Source organism: Oncorhynchus nerka, linkage group LG13 (genome assembly GCF_034236695.1).
Source record: "Oncorhynchus nerka isolate Pitt River linkage group LG13, Oner_Uvic_2.0, whole genome shotgun sequence".
In the NCBI taxonomy this organism is placed as follows: domain Eukaryota; kingdom Metazoa; phylum Chordata; class Actinopteri; order Salmoniformes; family Salmonidae; genus Oncorhynchus; species Oncorhynchus nerka.
Window position 1 is genome coordinate 66,228,783 of NC_088408.1, and position 14,905 is coordinate 66,243,687.

At 46.3% G+C, this 14,905-nt stretch overlaps 1 protein-coding gene across 1 annotated transcript in view; it reads left to right on the top strand.

The window, feature by feature from the left end:
* LOC115139922 (homeobox protein cut-like 2) overlaps nucleotides 1-14,905 on the top strand; it is a 125,900-nt gene that overhangs the window by 103,462 nt on the left and 7,533 nt on the right. The window contains 16 exon segments of the mRNA XM_029677798.2: nucleotides 707-847; nucleotides 2,438-2,588; nucleotides 2,841-2,917; nucleotides 3,001-3,067; nucleotides 7,474-7,522; nucleotides 8,253-8,357; nucleotides 8,599-8,781; nucleotides 8,881-8,939; nucleotides 9,048-9,096; nucleotides 9,372-9,462; nucleotides 9,605-10,258; nucleotides 11,555-11,656; nucleotides 11,865-12,718; nucleotides 13,077-13,242; nucleotides 13,439-13,645; nucleotides 13,648-13,740. Coding sequence (XP_029533658.2) covers nucleotides 707-847; nucleotides 2,438-2,588; nucleotides 2,841-2,917; nucleotides 3,001-3,067; nucleotides 7,474-7,522; nucleotides 8,253-8,357; nucleotides 8,599-8,781; nucleotides 8,881-8,939; nucleotides 9,048-9,096; nucleotides 9,372-9,462; nucleotides 9,605-10,258; nucleotides 11,555-11,656; nucleotides 11,865-12,718; nucleotides 13,077-13,242; nucleotides 13,439-13,645; nucleotides 13,648-13,740 — 3,048 coding nt within the window.

Consider the following 14,905-nt stretch of genomic DNA (forward strand, 5'->3'; position numbering starts at 1 on the left):
AGTTGGCCCCATGGGGCCCAGGCTGCCGCACATGCATTGCAAAACAGCTCCTCTGTTGTGCTAAAGAATCAGTCTTCTTTTTCTCTTCTTTTCAGGAGCAGACTTTTTCCAGACTTTGTTGGATTTGTTTAGGTGTATATTTGGGACTGAAGTGCGCGTCATATTCTACTGCAGTCTATGCGGCTTTTTTTTACATTCATTTACTGGTGATGAGTTCCATTGGATTTGATCTTAGTAGTTTAGTCTATTCATGTCATTAAGGCCAGCCAGCCTGTGAGATTTCTAAGGCGTCTCATTGGAGTGAATTCTAGAGTCTCTCTTTGAAACAATTTCTCAGTCTCCTACTCTTGGTGCTGTTGTGCAGGGGAGCATATGATAACTGTACTGTCTCGTGCAGAAAATGGTATAGTATATTATTCTTTTAATATGCCATTTAAAAAGTTCATTTTCAACATCCTGACATCAGTTGTATAACAGGAGACATAGTTTGACATCAGCAACAAGATAATTGTGATATCTCATTATATTTGATCAAATAGATAGGCAATGACATTCACTTGACTGAAGTGTTGAACTTTTGACTTTACTAATCCACTTCAGCATTTGAATTACCACTCAATATTATGGCTGTGTGGTTGTTTTGCATGGAGTGGTTCATAGAAAAATTAAACATTTCTCTCCATCTTGTTTGTCTTTTTGCTCTCAGACCCAGTTCCCGTTCTTGAGGCCACACACACCCTGGAGGAGAGGCTGCAGCAGCTGCAGAGTTCGGCCCCAAACAGCGAGGCCCTGGTCAGGGAGATCAGCGGGCACTGGAAGAGACACCTGGAGTGCCTTGACAAGCCAGGTCAGACCAGAGGCACAGCCTGGTCTCATAGACTAGACGTAACATAGTAAATGTAAATCCGGGACCCTCAAATTAGTATGATATGTTATGTTTGGTATGGTTACATAAGACAGATGTTTACTTAAGCCAAAAACTAAAGTAGGGTGGTTAGTCGGGGTGGATGGGTGCGCATATAAAGCAAACGTCGAGCAACCCATTGATTGCGAATTCGAATCTCATCACGGACAATTTAGCATTTAACTAATTAGCAAGTTTTCAACTGTACTGAAAAAATATATAAATGCAACATGCAACAATTTCAATGATTTTACTGAGTTACAGTTCATATAAGGAAATCAGTCAATTGAAATCAATTCATTAGACCCTAATCTATGGATTTGACATGACTGGGCAGGGCGCAGCCATGGGTGGGCATAGGCCCACCCACTTGGGAGCCATGTCCAGCCAATCAGAATGAGTTTTTCCCCACAAAAGGGCATTATTACAGACAGAAATACTCCTCAGTTTCATCAGCTGTCCATGTGGCAGGTGAAGAAGCCGGATGTGGAGGTCCTGGGCTTGCGTGATTACATGTCGTGGTCTGCGGTTGTGAGGCCGGTTGGACGTACTGCCAAATTTTCTAAAATGACTTTGGAGGCAGCTTATGGTAGAGAAATGAACATGACATTTTCTGACAACTGCTCTGGTGGACATTCCTGCAGTCAGCATGCCAAATGGCATGCTCCCTCCAAACTTGAAACATCTGTGGCATTGTGTTGTGTGACAAAACTGCACATTTTAGAGTGGCCTTTTATTTTCCTCAGCACAAGGTGCACCTGTGTAATGATCATGCTGTTTAATCAGCTTCTTGATATGCCACACCTGTCAGGTGGAGAAATGCTCGCTAACAGGGATGTAAACAAAGTTGTGCACAACATTTGAGAGAAAGAAGCTTTTTGTGCGTATGGAAAATATCTATGATATTTTATTTCAGCTCATGAAACATGGGACCAACACTTTGCATGTTGTGTTTATATTTTTGTTCAACTACTTAGCATGTTAACTAACCCTTCCTCTTAACCTAACCCTTTTAGCTAACCCTTGCCCTAACTCTTTAACATAACTTCTAACCTTATCCCTAATCTCTAGCCTAGCTAACTTTAGACAGCTAGCAAACGTTAGCCTATCCATCTAGCTAGAATTCTTTACATGTTGCACGTTTTGCCAATTCGTAACATATAATATGAATTGTAATTCTTAACATATCATATTTAATGGGTGATGGATATCCACAAATTAATACATACCATATGAAAGGTAACATATCATACTAAATGGAGTGTCGTGGTTTACGTACAAAATAATAAGAAATACTCTGAGACCAGGTTGCAGCCACAGCCCTGACCACAGAATGGGCCCAGGCCTAGCTCACTGCTGCTCGATTGTTCAAAATTTCAATTTCAAAGAAAAAAAATTGAATAAACAATTTTTGTTCTACAAACAATCCACTTTCATCCACACACGGATGGATGTCTCTGTTCCATGTAGTCTCTGTGGCCTCTCACCTCAGATGATCACAGCACTCATCTGTACTCTGCTCCATATCCACAGGAGACACAGAGGAGGACCCAGCAGCAGCAGAGTCAGGACCTGGGGAGGCATCGAGCTGGACAGCTGGTGTGATGACTCCAAACAGCAAACAGGCCCTCAGAGTCACAGGCTCACCTCAGCAGAACCACCAGGGCCAGAACCAGACAGAAGGGTTAGAAACACAGGCCTGGTCCTTGCCTCCCTCACAACCTTGTGAACATGATATGATGTGTACATGATAAAAGCAAAAAAGAGGACAGCCCCCAGCCCGTCAGTCATACTGCACAATGGCAATAGACCTGAATGTAATCACATTTAAACCTCAATCTAATGAGTGGAAACAGAATGTAATACAGTATGTGTGCTGCATGCCTGAGAGTATGTAAGCATGGTCATCTTTGACATTGCGTCTCTCTTCTCATAGGGAAGCCGAAGACACAGATGCCACTCTGGCCGACAGACTGGGTGAGGCCGAGGAGAGGATCAAAGTGCTGCATTCATGTGAGTGTTTTGTCCGGTGGTCCTTTCTGGACACAGTGAGGTGAAAGGTCATCACGACTAATCCTGTTCCTTTATCTCTCTAGCTCTGAGCACAGCCCAGACAGATCTTCTGGACCTGCGGTGTAAATACGACCAGGAGAAGGCCAACAAGTAAGAGCCTGCTTATATCTCCACTGTCTCTTAACTCCTCTGTTCATGTAACACACTCAGCCTATGTCCATACTGTGGTCACTGCTTGTTCTCTAACATGTTCCCTAACCCTCATTTACTCTACTCATGATCTCTCCATCTATACTAATGCAGGTCCCTACTGCAGGACCCTACTGCAGGTCCCTAATGCAGGTCCCTACTGCAGGGCCCTACTGCAGGCCCCTACTGCAGGCCCCTACTGCAGGTCCCTACTCAGGTCCCTACTACAGGTCCCTACTGCAGGTCCCTACTGCAGATCCCTACTGCAGGTCCCTAGTCAGGTCCCTACTGCAGGTCCCTAGTCAGGTCCCTACTGCAGGTCCCTACTACAGGTCCCTACTGCAGGTCTCTACTGCAGGTCCTTACTAAGGTCCCTACTGCAGGTCCCTAGTCAGGCCCCTACTGCAGGTCCCTACTGCAGGTCTCTAGTCAGATCCCTACTGCAGGTCCTTACCCAGGTCCCTACTGCCGGTCCTTACTCAGGTACCTACTGCAGGTCCCTAATGCAGGTCCTTACTCAGGTCCCTAAATCAGGTCCCTAATGCAGGTCCATAATACATGTCCCCACTGCTGGTCCCTAGTCAGGTCCCTAGTCATGTCCCCACTGCAGGTCCCTACTTAGGTCTCTAATGCACGTCCCTAATGCAGGTCCCTACTGCAGGTCCTTACTCAGATCCCTACTGCAGGTCCCTAATGCAGGTCCCTAATGGAGGTCCCTAATGCAGGTCTCTAATGCATGTCCCCACTGCAGGTCCCTAATGCATGTCCCCACTGCAGGTCCCTACTCAGCCCCACCTATGCATACACCACTATGCTCAGCCTTCTCTCTTTAGCCATGCTTGCTCTACCCTAATTCACACATGGTCACTCTACACTGGAATGTACCCATGTCCAGTCTGAACCTTCAGAATGCCATTGTAAAAACAGACCTGGGCTGCAACGGAAATTACACCCTATTCCCTATATAGTTCACTAATTTTGACCAGAGCCCTATGCGTGTAGTGCACTATATAGGGAATAGGGTGCCATTTCGGATGTTACTGTGGTGTGACTCACCGACTAATGCAGGTGGATGGATGGGAGAGCTCTGTGTTGGCCTCCTCTGTCTGACAGCCAGGGCCTTGCCTTGCCAGGCCTCAAGAAGAATGGCTTCATTTAAAGATTGCTTCAGAAAACACTCTACCTTGTCCTGGATCTGTGAGCGCTATGTATCCAGCTCAACGGTTGAAATGAATGTGAAGTTGTATGAAGGATGTCGATAGACATTCAAAGTAAACACTCCTTTGTTTGGGTAGTGCTGCGGACGGAGCACAGTGAGCCGGTGCTAATGGATTTTCTCCCAGGCTTAATCCATGGTGCAATTGAACTGTATTTTCCAGACCCACTGCCATCCATTCTGCTGGATTTGAAGAATTTTCCGTTCGACTCCCCTTTCATGTTCAGCAGCTGTTCACAGTGACGGCTCGTTAGCTCTCTGTGAGGGGAGAGAGGAAGGATGGTTGTGCGTTGGTGTTAGGGCCACTGGGCCAGTGCTTCGTTTGTGAATGGCTCGGCTTGTAGTTAGTGAATATGAGGAATACATCCTATATGGGTTGTTCGATGAGTGGGTGTTGTCCTCAGCTGCCTGTGATAGGCTAATAGAAACACTAAACACCCCCCCCCTGGTCCCTTATCACCACTACCTCTCAGTACTCATCTCCGTGGCTCTGTGTAGCTTACTTCACCTCCTAATTACTCTGATTGACTTTTTCCTTGATGTTAATAATAAAGGTGATTTGGCTGTTTTGAGTATCTGAACAGGTAATCAATACAAAGCATTTTTTCCATACTGCTCAAGTTCATTAAATCTGGATATGACACCTGTTACCTTTTTCTGTCAGTGTGGTTCCATCCATCCTGGGCTTATTGATGTGACCTGGACTCTGCCCAGAGCTTCTGGACTGTTATTGCACACCACACCACTACTAATTAATATAGAGAACTATTGATTTATTTGAATTTTTAATGGGTCTGGTTTTACTATTGTTTCACCCCCTCCCCCTCCCCTTCCCCCCCAAAAGCAATGCTCTGTGACTATTCAGAATGGGTTATAAGTCATGCAGTTAAGTTGTTTGTGTCATTAATCTTCCTCAAACAAGCACATAATAACCAGCAGTGAGATGAAGGGCACTGTGGGTGCAGACGGAGGTGAGGAAGAACATGGTTTGTTTGAAAATAGTTTGTTTGATAGTGAACAATATCGCTGCTCTCAAAACACATTTAGTGAAACGGAAAGGGGTTTCTTTGTCCTGAAAACTTCAGAAATCTTTGCATATTTTAATCAATTTCACAGTTCTCGTTAATTCATCTTTCTCCACATTTTGAAAATCAACTCCCATGTGTCTAAAAAGAAACTTTTGAACTTCAAACAAACCTCATGAATAATCTGTCTATTTATATTGGACTTCTCTGATTGTTAGATGGATGGAGGCATGTAGGAATGAAATCTCCAAAGAAAAGTATTGTATTGATCAGACATGCAGTCCGTTTCTGTCTGGTTTTGGTTGTATTGTAGTGAGCTATGTGAGGAATGATGCTTTGTTTATGTTGTGTGTGATTTAGTGTGAATCGTTTCAGAAAAGTGTGTAAGGGGTCTGATAACGAGTTGATGATTAGGTGATTATGCCCTCGAAGCCGGTGTTTGGAGGATATATTGGCACGGTGTTGTTAGGCCCTAGACAGTGGATTGCGCAGTGAGATGGAACATTAAATAGGCGTTTCAACATCATGGGCTTAGCCGGTGGTCATTTGTGGACTAGACACCGGCTGGAACGTGGTTTTAACCAATCAGTATCCAGGATTAGACACACCCATTGTATAATTAAGTGATAATGCCCTCGAAGTCGGTGTTTGGAGGATATATTGGCACGGGAGATCTGGCAAACTGTGACAATATATCCTCCAAACACTGGTTTCGAGGGCATTATCACTTTTGTTCAATGGGTTACCAACCAATTCAAATAATGATTGACATTTAAAAAAACATTATTTTGATTAATTTATTTCTACTGTTTCATCTTTCCACGAGATATAGTCCCGACACAAATCTAGGGTTGCTACCCAAGCCGGCTAGTTGTTCATTCTATCGGTTAAGTTGCCAGAGATGCAACCCAGTCGTGAAGTATTTTGATTCTGTATCTATGGACGTGACCCAGTCGTTAGTTAATGTTTCGTTCTTATCCCCTTTCTTGCTAGCTAGTCAACTTGGGCTAACACAGTCACGTCAAACAGTGCAGCCAGAATAACAGAAAAGTAGCTGCATTTTCAGTTGTTTATGCTATTTCCTAATGACATTAACAGAACAATGAGCTAGCTAGTGATGCGGGATTTCGCCTGGTATAGAAAATGGGCCCTCTCGCCAGGACACTGTTCAGAGAACCTAGCCATCTACATAGCTAACACAATCCCTTCAAATGCTGGAAAGACAGCAAACTAGCTGCATTTCATTTAGTTAGACCTGTTTTTTTTATTGTCATTTCTTTGTATATATCCATAAAACTTATGCTGATTCATGATTTGGAGAAAAGCTGCCTGCCTGTCTGTCTCATCCCAACTCTTGACACATTCATTCCTATGGGACAGCTGGAGATCAAATTTGAATATTGAAACAATGTTGCAAATTTTGGAGACAGACAGCAAGGTTTATACAAAGCTCTGCTGTTGAAAACCAAATGCTCATCTAAACGAAAGGGGAGATTATGTCTAGATGCTTTTTTACAGTGGAGATCAAGTTTATATGTTGCCTGGTTGGGCTGATGAGACAGTGGATTGCAGGGTGAGATGGAATAGTAACTAGCCATTTCAACGTCATATCCTTAGCCGGTGGTAACTTGTGAAATAGACACCGGCTGGAACGCGGTTTTAACCAATCAGCATCCAGGATTAGACCCACCCGTTGTATAATTAAGCAATAAGGCACGAGGAGGTGTGGTACAGTATATTGCCAATATACCACACATTCTTAGAACGACACAAAGCGGAGTGCCTGGATACAGCCCTTAGCCGTGGTATATTGGCCATATTCCACAAACCTCCAAGGTGCCTTATTGGTATAAACTGGTTACCAACATAATTAGAGCTGTAAAAATAAATGTTTTGTCATACCCATGGTATACGGTCTGATATACCACGACTGTCAGTCAATCAGCATTCAGGGCTCGACCCACCCAGTTTATAATGTGTTATAGACTCATGTTATATGTATTGCGTATTGTGCTGTATGGTGTTGCCCTACATTGAGGTCAGACGTCAAGGAGGGTGTATAAATCATGCTAGACTAGGCGATTGCCCCCTCCGTAACCCACAGGCTGGTTCTGTTTGTGTTCCAGGGCGGAGGAGGTTGGTGTGATCATGATGAATCTTGAGAAGGCAAACCAGGTGAGTGAAAAATGCCGTCCTGTTGGCAGCCCTCTGAATAAGATGCTTCTTCGTTAAGATAATCACTCCTGTAATCAAGCATCCTGTTTAATTAGACACCCTGCATTCTGCAGCACCCTTGCCTCTCCCTACCCTGCCCCCCCCCTGAGCTCCTGGGATTAGAGGCAGTAAACCCTGGCCCCCGTCTGTGGGTGCTCCACGGCACCACTGCAACACTCAGTAAAGGACAGGAGAGACTGCCAAGCGCGATTGATGCCGGAGAGCCGTGCGCTGGGGCTCGTACCTACCTCATTGCCTTAATTGCTTCCTTTCCTTCCTAGTGATTTCTCTTCTCTCTCTGTTTTCTCTTTCCTTCTCTCTCTCTCTCTCTCTCTCTCTCTGTCATTCTCTCTCTTGAACCTTCTCTTTCTCCTCTCTCTCTTTCTCTCTGCCAGCAGCCCTTAGTTAAATTTTCTCAAAATGAATCATTAATTAGCAGCCCGAGTGTGACGGAGCAGGTAAACAGTCTGGGAAGAAAGTACACTGACTAAACAGTCCTCTCAGGAATATAGAGTTGCAGTCTTCTGCCGGTGGTCCTCCTCTATTTATTTAGTTTCTGAAGGTCTGTCCTCAGAATCATCTGTCTGTGCTCTTCAGGACCAGTTCATCTATATATCTGCTGAGTAACTGACAGGTTGGTTGTGTCAGTGTTCTGTTGTGTGAGTTGTAATGCTGTGATGTTTGATTGTAGAAAGCAGAAATGGCCCAGAGGGAGGTGGAGAGGCTAAAGGAACAACTGGCCAGTCCCCGGAGCGCCACCCCAGGGAGCTGCCATCCACCAGACGGCACTAGTGGGGTGAGACGAGACCACATCCTCTTCTGTTCAGATCAATGTGTTCCTCAATCCCCCCCCCCTCCCCCCCTTCAAATTCATTGAAGCTTCACATCATGGATCTTTTAAGTGTGGGAATTCTGGACGGTATAATTTTAGCCTTTTTCAAAAGGAATTCTCACCTTCCATTTATTTACCCTTCAGTGTCTTTGACTCCTTTTGACTCTGTTTCCTCTCACACCCTGTCTTTCTTTCTTCCACTTAGGAGAGGGGTGATGTGTTGCCATCCAAGTTGGAGGCTAAGCTGATGGCTAAAGACCGAGAGATCCTCAGGCTACTGGAAAACGTACAGAGACTACAGTTCGCACTACAGGAAGTCCAAAACATCTCAGCCAATCAGATCATTGAGCTGGAAAGCCAGCTGACCTATAAGACAGAAGCTATTGAGGTAAGTCCTACTGCACACACTCAAATGGCAAGCGGTATGGACCCACCTTCTTGTCGGTGGAGTTTGCTTATATATGCTTCCTCTCTTTGACTGTTTCAGAGATTAGAAGCTAAACTGCAATCCCAGTTGGACTATGAAGAGATTAAAACAGAACTCCGGTGAGACAAACACCCATGGTGCTTGAGAAGAGACGACTAATCATATTACAATATCTTATATATAGAAACACAATATAACATTCTTACTGTTGTTTTTTCCTCTTGTAGTATCTTGAAGGTAATGAAGCTGGCCTCAACGAATGGTAGCTCGTCCCAGGTGAGATATATATTGAAGTTTATTGCCTTGTTGTTCATAGCCCAGCATTAATCAAAATAGTTTGCTTCTTAACAAAACAGAACTTTCGTTTCCTCTTAATGTTCCACTGCTGTCAGGGAAGAAAAAGTTTAGCAGTGCCATTGAATGCCTCAATGAGCGTCATATCTACAGCCACTATAATTGATTAATCGAAATTGAACAGCCTGTGTGTGTGTCTCTCTCTCTCTCTCTCTCTATCTCTCTCTCTCTCTCTCTCTCTCTCTCTCTCTCTCCAGGACACTGCAGAGGCTCTTTTGCGGGACAAAGAGGCCTTTCTTCCCTCTCCCAAGTACCTGATGGATAAGGCCAGAATCTTACACAACAATGGTGAGGCAACAGTATCTATGCCTATGAAATCTAATTGTAGTTCTTGAAAGCTGTTTGTATTGTACTGTGTTGGCTCTATGCAGCTGTATACACCAGTGGGTGTGAAAGTGCTGCTAATCTGAGTGTGACTCTGTGTCTGCAGATGAGGACCGATCAGAGGAGTCAGGCAGGGAGTCAGACAGGGAGTGGGGCAGGCCCTCAGGGTCCTTCTCCTCAGTCTCCCAAGTGGATGAGCGTACCTCTGCCAGCCCTGGACCCCCCACAATGGACGTCTCCTCCTCTAGCCACGACCTCCCCCACCCCTTCTCTGTGTCCCCCTGCTTAAGGGACAGGCTGTCTGCGGACCACATCGTCCACAAGCAGCTCCTCTCCTCCCCACTCTTTAAGAAGGAATCCGGCAGCCCCCTCATGGCCTTCCCCACCGCCCTGTATGCAGCCAAAGTCACCCTAATGTCAGCCAATCAGGGACCTGCAGGGGCCGGCGGCATCGAGGCCGGCCTGCCCAGTGACCAATCGGAAAGCGGGAGCTCCACTGCGGGCGATGACGACCAGTTGGAGACAGCAGAGATTGCCTTCCAGGTGAAAGAGCAGCTGCTGAAGCACAACATTGGCCAGCGTGTGTTTGGTCACTATGTGCTGGGCCTATCACAGGGCTCGGTCAGTGAGATACTGGCCCGACCCAAGCCCTGGAGGAAGCTGACAGTGAAAGGCAAGGAGCCCTTCATCAAGATGAAACAGTTCCTGTCTGACGATCAGAACATCTTGGCCCTCAGGACCATCCAGGTCCGACAGAGAGGTGAGTGGACTGGACCAGCACTCCAGCAGAATACTCAGCAGGGTCGGTCCTGGGCGGTCCCTGAATGGGAGACCAGATGCTGCTGGAAGTGGTGTTGGAGGACCAGGAGGACCAGTAAGGGGCAGTCTTTCCTCTGGTCTAAGGTGATCCCAATGCCCCAGGGCAGTGAAGGGGACATTGCCCTGTGTAGGGTGTCGTCTTTCGGATGTGACGTTAAATGGGTGTCCTGACTCTCTGTGGTCATTAAAAATCCGATGCCACTCATCTAAAGAGTAGGGGTGTTAACCCCTCATAGCTAAATTCCCAACCTGGCCCCATTCCATCATGGCCACCTAATCATCCCCCTAATTCCTAATTGGCATAGATCATCTCTCCACCTCTCCACAAAAGGGTTGCCATGCATCACCCAAGTGGATGCTACACATTGGTGGTGGATGAGGTGAGTTTCCTCCTACTATGTAAAGTGCTCTGAGTAAAATGAAATAATATCAGGCATTAATCTGCTGTACATGCATTTAATGTGCTAAAGCAGAAGGTTGTGTGTTGCGGTAGCAGTATTTGTATTTGAGGATTTTATTAGTGCTGTGGGATTGAGCAGAGTTGGCCGCTCTGTCTCTCTGATGAGTTTTGAAAGGTTGGTGGTTTAGTTTCTGGGCCTCTCTGCATTTAAACCGTTTAATCTCCCTGGGCTGCACTTTTAACTTCTTCATTTGCATTTGACATTTTAGTCATTTAGCAGAGACTCTTACCCAGAGCGACTTTAGTGCATTCATCTTCAGATAGCTAGGTGAGACAGCCACATATCACAGTCATAGTAAGTACATTTTTCCACTAAAGTAGCTATCACCAAAGTCAGAGCTAGTAAGGCGGTAAGAACGTTAAGTGCGAGTGTTAGGTCTCTTGGGGGGGGGGGGGGGGGGGGATTATTTAAGATACTCTGCTGTCCTAGCTTCAGGGGGAGGCTGGTTCCACCATTGGGGTGCCAGGACAGAGGAGAGCTTGGACTGGACAAGGCAGAAGCTTCCCCATAGGGATGCGAGGGCCAAGAGAACAGAGGTGGCTTCCTCTCCCATGTTTCTTGTGTTACTTTTAAACTTTGTTTTCTTCCCAGATTTCAGAGCATTTGAAAGTTGAGCTTGCCGTATACCGCAACCTCAGACGCCAACATCTCAAAGGCAGCCATTGATCTTCCAGTCGAAAGCAAAGCCTTGGAACTGCTCTCTGATCAGCCATCCCACTCACTCGCTCTCTCTCCCCCTCCTTTTCTCTCACTCTCTGTTACCCTCTCTGTGGTAGGGAGCATCACTCCTCGCATCCGAACTCCTGAAACTGGGTCAGACGACGCCATCAAAAATATCTTGGAGCAGGCCAAGAAGGAGATCCAGTCCCAGAGAGGAGGTGTGTCTGGAACAGGTTATGCATCTACTCTTTATTCAACTGTGCTAGGTCAGGTGACATTTTTAATTATCATTATTTTTGGTTTGTACATTTTGAGAGCAATTTTCATTGATGTCAGTTGACGTTTTTGAAGTTGGTGTGGACTGTGTATTCGTAGAGTTCTCTGTAACGGTTTGCGTGTGTTTGTGTGTGCATGCACGATCTGCAGGTGACATTAAGTCGTCCCTGGGCAGCCCCTCCGGCTTGAGCAGTAATGGGGCGGGCGGCAGCTCAGACGACACCATCAAGAACATCCTGGAGCAGGCCAGGAGGGAGATGCAGGCGCAGCAGCAGGCCCTGATGGAGATGGATGTCTGTGGCAGGGCCTCTGCCACCAGCGCCGGGCCCCAGGTGGAGCGCCTGGGGCTCCCTGAGCCTTCCAAGGTCCTGCCTTTACCCACCTTCATCAAACAGGAGGAGGGGGGCACTGTGACCGTGTGCATGGCCAACCCCATCAGCAGCCCCCAGACCCCCCTCAGTGTCCTCTCCCCCGCCGCCTTTGTCCAGAACATCATCCGTAAAGTCAAGTCGGAGATCGGTGAGGCGGGGACTTACTTCGACCAGCACTGGTCTGTGGAGCGGGGGCCCATAGGCATGGTAGGTGGCGTAGGGGGCGGCAGCTCTCGGCCCTTCACCTCAGTGTCTCCCTCCCTGTCCTCCTCCTCGTCTTCGGGCCCCTCGGCCCTGCCCCGGCCCTGGCCCCGGCTGGAGAACGGAGAGTGTCTGCCCAACAGTGAGGAGGCGTCTGCAGCCGAGGAGGACACTGGCTCGGGGATGGTACGGTCTGTGGAAGTAAAAGTGGAGTCGGACGTGTCAGTGAGTGGGGAGTCACCCGGCCCTGGTCGTGGCCTGTCCTATTACCCATCATACCTCCCCCGCACCCTGAAGCCCACCGTGCCGCCGCTGACGCCGGAGCAGTATGAGATGTACATGTACCATGAGGTGGACACCATCGAACTCACCCGGCAGGTCAAAGAGAAGCTGGCTAAGAACGGCATCTGTCAGAGGATCTTTGGTGAAAAGGTGTGTGTTCACCTCACTCCATGCTTCCTCTAAAAAGGATGACATATTTTGGATAACTTAATGTGTCTCAATAAGTCATTTGTGAGGCCTCTTTCTAAGCCAAAAATGATTAAGATGTATCATGTGAATATGAAACTGATTTTGAGCATGTGTAATCAAAGTTTGTTCTTCAATTCGTATAGATTGAGTGGTTCTGCCCTCTAGTGGTTGTAGATATTCACTTAAATGGGTCCTTATTGAAGCTGATGTGCCAGTCAGCATTTTGTCATGTCTCGAACAGATACCAAAGAGGTACTGAAATTGTTGCATCTGCTCAGTAGGAATAACTTGATGTTTATCCTGTGTATCCTCTCTCCAGGTGCTGGGTCTGTCTCAGGGCAGTGTGAGTGACATGCTGTCTCGGCCCAAACCCTGGAGCAAGCTGACCCAGAAAGGCAGGGAACCCTTCATCCGCATGCAGCTGTGGCTGCTGGACCAGCTGGGCCAAGCACTCACCCAGCTTCCCAGCCAAAGCCTCTCTCGAGGTGGGCCACTACACATCACACACTGCAGCTTGGGCCTATTTATTTTATACAAGTAATTATTTGTATACATATGGTCAATAAGAGTACGAGTGTCTTTTCTAGCTAATCAGCTGAATATAGAAGGTCTCTTTGCTTCTTTATCTGTTGCTCTGACTGATGATTTCACCCTCTGATGTTTTGTGACTACCGCCCATAGATAAAAGCCCAGTGACGGCCCAGTCGTCGCCCTCCCCACCCCCCAGCCCAGAGGAGAGCCACCCCAGCCCATTGGTGGAGCCCGTCAGCCATACCCTGGAGAGCAGCAAAGAGAACCAGCAGCCTGATGGCCTGGGCCTAATGCCCCCCCACCCAGAAGGAGGGAAATCCACCCCCAGTCTGCTGTCCCTCCACCAGCCCCACACCCCCTGGGCATCCAGGAGCTGGTGGCAATGTCCCCAGAGCTGGACACATACGCCATCACCAAGAAGGTCAAGGAGGTGCTAACAGACAACAACCTAGGTGAGTGTAAGTTGTTTTTTCTGGATATGGCTTTTAGGAATGAGTGTGGGATTTATGTTGTGGTGAGTTAATGGTATGTGTTGTGGTTTTCTCTGACCACCTGGTTAGGATAAAGGCTGGATCTACTAGGATAAAGGCCAGCGGACCTACTGTATGTGTGCTCAGGTTGGAATACAGTGTGTCTGTCAATGTGTGTGCTAACTTCCTGTGAAACTGGAGGGCGCGCAATTCAAATAAATAATCATAAATATGATGTATTTTAAACATTTAGGTAGATATAAGTGTCTTATATCGGCTGAAAGCTTCAATTCTTGTTAATCTAACAGTAGCCATTACAGCCAAAACATGCCATGCGATTGTTTGAGGACGGCGCCCCACATCAAAATAGTTTTCCACCGGCACAGGTGTCATACATTCACATATAACAATTAAATATTCACTTACTTTTTTAAAATCTTCCTCTGATTTGTCATCCAAAGGGTCCCAGCATTAACATGTAGTGTCGTTTTGTTAGATAAAATCCTTTATATCCCAAAATGTCAGTTTAGTTGGCGCCATCAATTTGAGTAATGCACTCGTTCAACTTGCAGAGAAAGGAATCTGAAAATCTACCCCTAAACTTTGATTCAACAAGTCAAAATACATTTCTATTTACTCCTCAGATACCCTAAAATGTAATAAAACTATAATTTTTTTCTGAAAGAAGTATGTTCAGTAGGAAACAGATTTTAGCAGGTGCGTAATGTCTTCATGGTGAGCGCAAACACAAATTTCCAAGACCGTGTCCCTCTACTAAAACTGTTATTTCTTATTCATTTTTTTTTTTACAAGCCTGAAACCTTGAACATAGACTGCTGACACCCTGTGGAAGACATAGGAATTGCATCCAGGGAGCTAATTTTCAATATGACCTGTCTCTTGCATTTCTAAGAGGATGGTCTCTCTCAAAGAAATCTGGTTGTTTTTTCTTTAGATTCTCCCCTATCATATCTATTGTGTTATATTCCCCTACATTATTTAAACATTCCTACAAACTTCGAAGTGTTTTCTTTCCAATGGTACCAATTATATGCAAATCCTGGCTTCAGGGCCTGAGCTACGGCAGTTTACTTTGGGCACGTCATTCAGGCAGGAAGTGGAGAAAAAAGGTGCCTAGCCCTAAGAT